Raw genomic sequence first — 10,864 nt, forward strand, 5'->3', positions numbered from 1 at the left:
TACAACCTTTTGTTTCTTACTTCTCCATGTTACAAGGTTGCCTCCCACAAATGTAAGATACCCCGATGTAGACCTCCTATCTGTCACACTTCCAGCCCAATCTGCATCTGTGTAACCCTCTACTTCAAGGTGGCCATTCTTTGCAAATAGCAATCCCTTTCCTGGGGCTGACTTCAAATATCGAATGATGTGCAACACAGCACTCATATGATCCTCACTAGGTGTATGCATGAACCGACTCACCACACTTACCGCATGAGCAATATCGGGACGTGTATGTGATAAGTAAATCAATCGGCCTACTAACCTCCGGTATTTCTCTTTATTAGTAGGCGTCTGATCGGGGTACTCTCCAAGCTTACGGTTTTGTACCATAGGAGTGTCTGCGGGCTTGCAATCAAGCATGCCAACTTCAGTCAAAAGATCAAGAACATACTTCCGTTGAGACAAGTAAATCCCTTCCTTCGACCTAGCAACCTCGATTCCAAGGAAATATTTCAGACCTCCCAAGTTCTTCATCTCAAACTCCCTAGATAATAATTCTTGCGGTCTCATAATCTACGCACTATCATTGCCTGTAATAATCATATCGTCTACATATATGATAAGAGCCGTTATTCTTCCTTGAGCACCTTTTAAGAACAAAGTATGATCTGAATTACTTTAGGAGTATCCATACCTTTTCATAGCCGAGCTAAAGCGACCGAACCATGCACGAGGGGACCGCTTCAACCCATACAATGATCTTTCCAGCATACAAACCATGTTCGGCTGATCTGCGCATCTGTATCCAGGTGGAAGCTCCATATAGATCTCCTCCTCTAAATCTCCATGAAGGAATGCATTCTTCACATCAAATTGATGCAAAGGCCAGTCCAAGTTTGCAGCCAAAGATAACAACACTCTTATAGTATCTAACTTCGTAATCGGAGAGAATGTTTCCTGATAATCCACCCCATAAGTCTGTGTATACCCTTTAGCTACCGGTCGCGCCTTATACCTCTCAATAGTGCCGTCTGCCTTATGTTTGATTGTAAACACCCACCTACATCCAACCGGCTTTTTATCCTTTGGTAGTTCCACAAGTTTCCAGGTTCGATTTTTCTCCAACGCCTCCATCTCTGCCTCCATCGCTTGAAGCCATTTCGGATCCTTCATGGCTTCTTCAACTCTGTTTGGAACTTGAACTAAGGAAACCGTGGACACGAAGACTTGTAGTGGTGTGGACAGCCTCTTGGCGTACACATAGTCTGTAATAGGGTATCGAGACCGACGGTCCTCTACATCCGGAGAATATCGATTCGGTGGTTTACCCCTATTATGCCTATCGGGTAGCTTATAACTAGTAAGCACATTAGTATCTTCAAAAGAATCAAGTACGGTGGAAGTACTTACCTCGGGTACATTCTCGGGAGCTTGGAGTGGTACCGAAGAGGGCGAAGAGGGCAAAGATGAGGGAGGCTGTTGTAGCCGTGAATCGGTTGACATCCGTTCGGACCCATACAATAATTCGGTGCCGCCGCACGGCTGTATGATCCGGAGCGCGTGATCGTGCGGTTGTAGCTCGGTTGCCACTGCTTCTGTGCTGCCCGGCCGTGCACTTATCTCACTTCCGTGAGGCAGTAGTTCAAAAACTTCATCCTCGGAATCGTGCGGTCGTGCGCACCCATCGATCACTCCTGCAGTCCCAACCTCCCACCAATGTCTGGTTCTACATCCAGTCTCCCCCTGAACGGGACACTCGGGGGAAGGAAAAAAGGACTCCGTCTCGATAAATGTTACATCCATGGTGACATACGTGCGCTTCCCGGCAAGATTATAGCATCGATACCCTTTTCGAGAAGGGCCATAGCCAATAAACACACATTTGATCGCACAAGGGTCAAGTTTGGTCCGCTGATTTTTGTGAAGATGGATATAGGCAACACACCCAAACACCTTAGGAGGCAATGTAAGAACCGAAGGAAGAGACATATGGGCGGCAAGCGATTGCATTGGCGTACGATAGCTCAAAATGCGGGAAGGCATGCGATTTAACAAATAAGCTGTTGTAACTACGGCAGAATCCCAAAAACGATGGGGAACATGGCCACCCTCCAACGGTGCTCGAGTGGTTTCAAGAAGATGGCGATTCTTGCGCTCAGCAACACCGTTCTACCGAGGAGTTCGAGGGCAAGAAGTTTCATGTATCAAACCATATTCCTGAAAATAAGCTGCAAGAGGTTTACTTAAGTATTCACCACCATTATCGGACCGGAGAACTTGAAGTTTGGCCCCAAACCGAGTTTGAATCATACGGTGGAAAGTCCGAACGATAGCTTCAGCCTCATTCTTATGTTTCATCAAATATAGCCAAGTCATGCGTGTGCAATCATCAACAAAGATGATAAACCATCGAAACCTAGATACGATAGTAATAGGAGACGCACCCCATACATCAAAATGAATTAAGGAAAAAGGAGTGGAACCGATATTCGAATCGGGAGGAAAACATGTACGATGGCTTTTTGCCAAAATACATGTATCACACTGAAAAGTAGAGTTTGATAGACCATGAAATAACTTGGGAAATAAATGCCGTAAATACCCAAAGGATGGGTGACCTAAACGACGATGCCATAACCAAAGTTCCTTCTCTTGAGCTAACTATCCACGAGAATGATAGGTTCGTCCCGAAGTAATTTCATCCACGAAATACAGCCCCTCCCTCTTAGTACCACGCCCAATAATCTCCTTCGTGAGAATGTCCTGAAACAGGCAAAAATCGGGGTACATAAGCACAACACGGTTTAACTCACTAGTAAGCTGTCCAACCGATAAGAGACGATTAGACAATGTAGGAACAAGTAGGGTATGAGATAGAGAGAGAGAAGGCGTGACTGACACGCGCCCAGCGGTCGTCACAGGAAAGCTATGCCCATTGGCATTGTAAATATGATCTCGACGTGGTGTAGTAGATGTAATAAGGTCACCGGATTCTGGAGTCATGTGATCGGTGGCGCTAGAATCAATTATCCACCCATGATGATCAGCACCACGTCCATTAGCAAAGACAAACCCATAATTACCTTCGGGAGATTTGGCATTAGCGGATTCGGGCTCCATGGGAATTAATGCCAAGCCGCTAGTCACTAAGGAGGCTTGCCCTCCATTCCACCCCTTCCGTGAGCCTTGTTTCTTCTTCTTGGTCCGAAAATCATCCCACCAGTCCGGATAACCATGCAGTTTAAAACAAGATGTTGCTGTGTGTTTAGGATTCCCACAATGAGAGCACCCCTCGGATTGAATTGGCATACCAGGTCTAGAGCGAGCTCTCGGGATAGAAGGCACTAACTGGAGATGCGGATCACTCTTGCCTCGCTGCGACGCCATGGCGTAACCAGAGGTAACCCCGACGGGAGTGGACAGCATGACAGATTAGCGCATATCCTCTCGCCCGACCCAAGCATAAGCTTGCTCAATAGTGGGGAATGGATCCATCTTCGTAACATCAGCACGAACATTATCCAGACGGTCATCGAGACCGTCCAAAAAAATATAAACTCGATCTTCATTGACAATGGCATTGTACCTTAGAATATCGGCCGGGAATTGCATAGGATTAGGACGTCGAAAATCAATCTCACGCCCGAGCCCTTGAAGATCATTGTAATATTTCTCGATGGATCCACCGCCTTGCTTCAATTGAGAAATCTGCCTCTTAAGATCATAGATTTGGGAGGTGTCAAATCCATCAAAAAAGGTCGTTGCCACGGAATCCCATACGGCTTTAGCAGAGGGAAACCGAATAAAGTTTGGTATCAAAGCTGGATCCATAGAATTGATAAGCCAACCTTTCAACGTAGAATCATCGGTCTTCCATTGTCGAAAAAACGGATCAGTAGGAGGGGGCTCGGGAGAACCACCATTCAAATAGCCCGGTTTGTCTTTGCTCGAGACATACATCTCAACAACCCGGGACCATCCACCATAATTTTTTCCATCAAGCTTGACAGCAATCGGTGCAGCGGGAGGTTCAACGCGCGGCGGCGCGGCCTGCTGGGTCAAGAGCTACTTCATCGCAGCGGTCAAGTCCGCCAGAATGTCAGTAGCAGAGGCACTAGCATTCGCTTGGTCGGTTGGAACAATCGGCTGTTTGTCGCCTATGAGATCAGGTCCAAAGGAGATTGAACGGGACGAAGTCGACCGGCGTGAGACGATGACGCCGCGACAAAAACGGCCAAAATTTTTTTTGGCGAAGCGGGACCGCCGTAGTCGATGACGAAGCGGGACCGCCGTAGTCGATGATTGACGTACAGTACCCAAAGGATCAAACCCTAGGGCTCTGATACCATGAAGAGAAAAAACTCTCCTTTCATTCAATGAATATCTTTTTTCTGTACATTTACAATACTCAATCCTATCATATATATATGACATCCGGTAACCCTAATTAGGGGATATACAATAGGAAGGATTCTATATAGGAAGCATACTATACAATAAAAAACTTCCTAACAAATAGGCTAAAATAGCTCACGACCACGGTTTTCAGTCTTCTCCGCAAGGCGAATTAGCGTTTCGTGAAGCCGACTAGCCATCAACCGAGTGACCGAATCATTTAATCATACTTAATCTTGCATTAATATTTCTTACCGGCGGGAGACTTATTTATTTATTTTTTTTAATCTTTAGAGAAGTATTGCTAATGATGGGATTTTGCCGTTATATGGAATTAGGCTATCTCTACTTTCTCTCGGAATCTCAATTCTTAGTGAATGTTTTCTCGAGGCGTTTCTTTTCTATTATAGTGATATACGAAATTTTATGTTCCATTCTTAGATATCTATATACATATGAAGGTATACTTTAGATGGGCAAAAAGTTGATTATGGTAGATTGATCTGTCGTACCACTCCACGTGGACTGTAATTCTGTCTTACAAATTGACATTCCAATGGAATATGAAGTTACAAATATCGCAGTATTATTATTGTGTGAGCTCGAGTTTGTTTTCTATCCAGAATGTCATCAAGAGCATCGAAACTGATTCGCAATCCTGGCAAAGAGAAACTAAGGCAGGAGCCATTCACATATGACAAAGATTAGATCGCACACACTTGGTAACCACTATGCACAAGAGGGACCTAAATCGATCACTGCATGTACAATTCTGTTTCGTCAGATAAAACGGCGGAGACAGCTTCAGAGTAAACTTTCTCCTTTGACTGATTACGTTTAATAAGATGATTCATTGAAACCTTTATAGCGATCATAAACTTGAGTCATAAGCTCATTGTCAACAGTGCCATAGCATAATTAATCAACTTCCTTCTCATGCCTTGCCTATTAATAGTAGGCTCAACAAGTAATCAACTCAGATCTTACAAAAACCAATGGAGACCCTCGTTCTTCGCTCTCGGTTCATATGTTCACTCTATCTAACCAACTCAAATCACGTCATTTTGTTTTTTTTGGTAAGGTCAAATCACGTCATTTTGATGCCCGTAATTTGCAATAGTTTTGAGTTGCAACCTTGAAGGGTTGGTAATCATCCAGTTCCACGTTTCATTAGGAGTCCAGAATGCACATACACCCCAAGGACGCGAATAAGCCTCAAAAGCAGCACAAGAAGATTTCAAATTCAACAAGAAGATTTCTGACTGACATTCCTTATTTTGACACATTGTTATCCAGCAAGATGATTCCTGTAGAGAACTGAAGGCTTGGGAAGGCATCAGACTGTGCAAAAGATAAACACGAGTATCCACAAAAAGGTTCCTTGTACAACATTTTGGCTATTAGAGAAGGGAGAAGAATAGGAGAGTGCACAGGAGGAGGCAGTGATTAAAAAAGAGTCTTGTATCATGTCAATTGATTTCTTCTCCAAACATTTGGTAGGCACCCCCTTATTGCCTCCTCGATGGAATTGCCGTTTCCTTTTGATCAACGAAAACATAGTTTTGGAGGAAACAGAAGTAATCATCTCGAAAGCAAAAAAGGAGGAAAACTGCAATTACCTCAGCCGTAACCTTCTGGGCATCCAACAATTCTGCTTTACTTCCAGTGAGAGCCATAACCGCGTCAGGATACCTTTGACAGGAATGGAGACAACTAGTTAGCTCAAAGCTAACCATGAAATAATTGTAAGATGATATAAGGATCTTGCTGAAAAATTATAAGGAGGTCCCATCCAAACATCTCCACAAATAAATTACAAATGATGATCATCTAAACCGGCACCCCTAATGACACACTAATAACAAAAAGTGTTTCTTTTAACACATGAAAAGGAGAAGAAAGGTTGCGAACCAACATAGATAAATGTGAATGCCAACGGCAAAGCCAAAAAAATAACTATAACATAGACAAGTTAAGCAAATAGATCTAATCACTACCCTGTGCTTGAAGTTCTTGCACCCAATTTTTGGTTCGCTCAAATGACGCCTTCAAGCAAGAAAACAGTCTGTCACTTTGCTAGGAAAACATTTAAGCCAAAAGAAAGTAGAGAATAAAACCATACATGGACAAAGTCACTAGATTCCTATATGGACATACAGACAGTCATATCAATGGCTCAACTTCATATAGAATCTACACCCATGTAAATATGAACAGTCTTTGGGTGGCTATGAGAATAACAATACGTTATGGGCCACAAATTCTTGACGAAATAGATTCCGCCCAAAAACAGACTGTTATTTTAAAAAACACCCAACCACTGTTACGCAATCAGTTCTCTAGGTCAAATGGTCCTTTTTTTCAAAATAGAGGGGACTTCCCTCCTTTCCCCCCAACCTTAAGGTAGTTATAGAGTGGACATTCCATGTAAACCTTAAGAAGGAACATTGATCATTCACCATGATTAAAAATAATAGATCAACAACCGGTTTCAAGTTTATCCTGGGAAAGAAAGAGAGTGAATCTTCAACAAAGACAGTCGAAGATTACATCGACATAAACAAGGACAACAATATAGTATGCATCTGATAGAGATGCCGAAAACAAGTTCAATGGTGACACCACAAGATCAGCTACCTTCTGCCAATATATGCAGCAAGAATAAGAATCACACTAACAACAAAAACCAAACAATCAATCATAACTCCAACCGAACAAAGGTCAGCCAGGCCTCCAGAGAAAGATAAATCGGTTCGCTCTTTGATAATTCCACAGAAAACTCATACCATGGGAGCAATAACTTCGACTAAATAATATTTAATGACCTCATAATGACATGAACTTGTACGTGATAAGTTGATGAGGGTTCCCAAGAATTAGAAATAAAGGACCAGCATATGCAACTCCATTATCAGAAAATGAACATCTTTTGAAAACTGAAGTGCTAGGATGCTAAGATTGCAAGCCAAAAGAAGCCGATTCACAGATTACATGCGTTCCCTTGTAGTGAAAACTATTACTTTGCACAAAGATCTCTTGCCACAGTCAAAGAATTCTCGATAGCAACTTCATACAGCATCAGAGCCAATAATTGGTTTCTTGTTAGCTTCACTTACTAGGTTTGTCATGTCATACGCGATGATTGCTGCGGCAGCTCCCCTATAGTACATGGGAGCCAAGCCCAGACCTCAAACTTCACAGTTTCATCATTTACGGCCAAGGTCTGAGAAAAGAAGGCAGCGCCGACAGTGGATTCCTACATTAACAGAAGAGCTTCATAGCAAAGGTAAAACAAGCTTAGAGTATCCCATACCGACGCCGTCTCTTTCTTTGTTTCATCTTCTTCCTTTTTTTTTTACAATGTAACTAGCGGTGTTTTTTTTTTCTATTTATAAACTCATTATTATCATATTTTGTACATCTAAAAATCTTTCGTTTGTTCGAATTAAAAAAAAAATCCAGCCTTTTAAAGTTCCGTCCTATTACATGACAAAAATAATCTAACGTAGCATAAAAATCTAACTGGGAATTATCTCCAACTCATTATTATATAATTAAAGATTGTGTGATATAAGAGCATCCGTAGGAAATCAATCTTGAATCTTTGACATATTTCTATTTTTATAACCCCACATACACTAGTAATCTTAACATGACTCGAATTAGGAAAGCCCCTCACTCCAATATTGATGACGTCACTCCCCTTCCCGATTCCAACGGTAAACTATATATCCCTCTCTAACCTCCGAGTTTTATGTCGTCCTCTTTCGATTCTCTCCCACGTTGTCTTCTCTCTTTAGCCTCTCTCCCAATTTCTCCGAACTTTTGACTTTGTCCGCAAAGTGCTTTCCTGTTTCTTAAACCAAAACCCCATGATGCTCATCGATCTTTTCAGCCCCAAATCGCCTCCCATAGGCGGCGTCCCGAGAGGGGTGGTCCACTCGCCACCGTCGATGGGCTCTTCGGCATGCATTTCTTATATGCACGATCATAAGAAGAAGTCCATTAGCGACCACTGTTGGATATATTGTTAATATAGCCCAAATCATATGTTCATATACAAGCCCAATATGTGAAAGCATGGCTATTTGGGTCCATATGAGCTGGAGCCCAATAGCTTGCATATTAACTCTAGGGTTCTCCTAAGCTAGAGGTAATACTCTTGAGCATTTCAAACTTGATGTCTCTTGGTGTAATACTTCAAGCAACCATAAAACACTCTCTACTCTCTCAAATCCATAACCTCCAACAATCTTGAAGTATTAGATTCGTGTGTTGGATTTGAGCGAGTAAGGTGTCTACTTGAAGATCTCATCAAGACGAACTCGCAGGTGTGTTTTTTTTTATTCAATTCGACGGTGGGATCAGCCGGGATCTAAGTTTGAAGATTCGGGTGACCGAAATCTTTGATTCAAAAACCCGGAAATAATAGTCAATTTCAGAGGGTGAAACCACTTGGGTTTTGTTCTACTCTTTGATACAAATGTTTGAGTGGTCACTCGCATCGAACGAAGATTGGGCGGTGGAGATACGGTTGCAGGAAGTTTCACTGTCGCGCGCGATTTTTCGGCAACTTTTCAGCTATTTTTCCGGCCGGTTTCCAACGAGTTTCCGGCAATAAGGGCAGTCCATCTTAAGGTTTTTTGGGGTTTGTTTTTTGGCAAATTCCACCTCTACAGAGCGGTTTGACCAAGGCCTTGGACATTATTCGAATTTGTGAGCTCCAAGGACTCCAAGGTGTACTCTTTCTAACTCTTTGCTCTGATTAAAATGGCAAAACATAGTTCCCATGATATTATAAAGCTACAATCATTTGATGTTATTGAATTTCATGGTTGGAAATTACATGTTCAATTTGGCATGAAAGAACGTGAAATATTCTACATCGTATCGAGTGATTTTGCATCTATCACTAAAGATGTGGATGAATATCAATGGAACAAAGATGAAGATTTTTGTAGAGATTACTTGTTGATCTCTCTAAATCCTCATCTTGCTATGACTTATAGTGAGTATAAGACGGCGAAAGAGATATGGGATCACTTGAACGCTCGGTTCGAAAAATAAGAAGGGCTCTCTAAAACTCTCCAAGCGGAGATGTTCTTTGACTTTAAATTCAATATGAATTTGAGTATTACCTCTCAATTAATTGAACTTGAGAACATGAGGAACAAGCTGAAAGATGATAACTCTAATATGTCCGATAACCTCTTTCTGTTGAGTAAACTACTTGTTAAATGGAGTTATTTCAAGACCGAAATGCATAGACCGAAGGAACAGATGGGACTGGATGAATTAAAAAGGTATATTTACATTGATGATCAAAACTTGTCTAAGAAAAGTTTGGAACAAGTAGGACAACAAAAGCCGGTTGCCAACTTAGATTCACACTCCAATAAACTTTAGAAAAAGTCCAAGTCACTAAAAGGTGAATCCTCCTCACAGTTAGAGGCCAAAAAGACTATCTCCAAAAGGAAGAAGAAGGACAAGTGCCATAACCGTGGAAAGTGGGGTCACTGGGCAGCAGAGTGTAAGCTACCAAAGAAGCCAAAGAATGACACACCACAAAATGAGGCTAATTTTCTAATTAGTGAATTTGAGCCTCAAGCCTTCATTGGAATGATGAAGAATGGAAAGACCAGTGTCTCTTCCGAGTGGTGGTCGGATAGTGGCGCTACTTGTCATGCTGCTAATGACAAGAACTTACTCACCGATGTTACAGAAGTGAAAGACACCGTGAAAAATTGCAATGGTGGTTAGACAAAGGTGACTCATGCTGGAACTACAAATTTGATGTTTTATTCAAGTAAATTACTAACTCTGAAACATGTTAGAGTAGTACCTTTACTTAAAAGAATTTGATATCTATGTGTTTACTTGATATAGCTGATATGTCCTTTTCAACTATGAATGGTAGAGTAACCGTTGACGCCTAAATTTTGACTAATCTATTTTTTGCATAAAAATTAGAACTAATTTTAGTTCTAAATAAAAATCATCTCACATATTTATTTTTAGCGTACATTGCATTGGTATATAATTGGGCAAACAGAACACTTAATTTAGCATGCGTCTAGACTAGGCACGGGATGGAAAAATACACCGAGAAGATTTGAAACTTCGGGGACTATATTGCAAATACTTAAAACTTCGGGGACTGTATTGCAAATACTTGAAATTTCAGGGACTGCATTGCAAATACCAAGAGAAGATGAAGAAGGGAAGATAATGAAGGGAAGATGATGAAGGGAAGGTGATGAAGAGAAGATGAAGAAGGGAAGATGATGAAGGGAAGATGATGAAGGGAAGATGAAGAAAAGAAGATGGAGAAGGGAAGATGGTGAAAAAAGGATGGTGAAATTTGGCTATAAAAGAGGAAGAGTTCTTGAGAATGGAGGGAGGAGAATTTTTGGGGGTGATAGAGAATTTAGAGAGCTCTTAGAAGGGGGAAAGTGGAAGAGAATTGAGAGAGAGAGTAGAAGAG

The 10,864-nt window shown here is 41.7% G+C and overlaps 1 protein-coding gene across 1 annotated transcript; it reads right to left on the reverse strand.

Annotated features, from left to right (window-relative positions):
- Window positions 1-3,287: 3,287 nt before the first annotated feature.
- Window positions 3,288-6,056, reverse strand: LOC125314119. Its single transcript, XM_048275595.1, has 2 exons — window positions 6,000-6,056; window positions 3,288-4,050 (listed from the first exon to the last, which is right to left on the reverse strand). Exons 1-2 carry the CDS (start codon window positions 6,054-6,056, stop codon window positions 3,418-3,420), a joined length of 690 nt encoding a protein of 229 aa, XP_048131552.1. The 3' UTR covers window positions 3,288-3,417.
- Between the last annotated feature and the right edge of the window lie 4,808 nt (window positions 6,057-10,864).

Source organism: Rhodamnia argentea, chromosome 3 (assembly GCF_020921035.1).
Source record: "Rhodamnia argentea isolate NSW1041297 chromosome 3, ASM2092103v1, whole genome shotgun sequence".
NCBI lineage: Eukaryota > Viridiplantae > Streptophyta > Magnoliopsida > Myrtales > Myrtaceae > Rhodamnia > Rhodamnia argentea.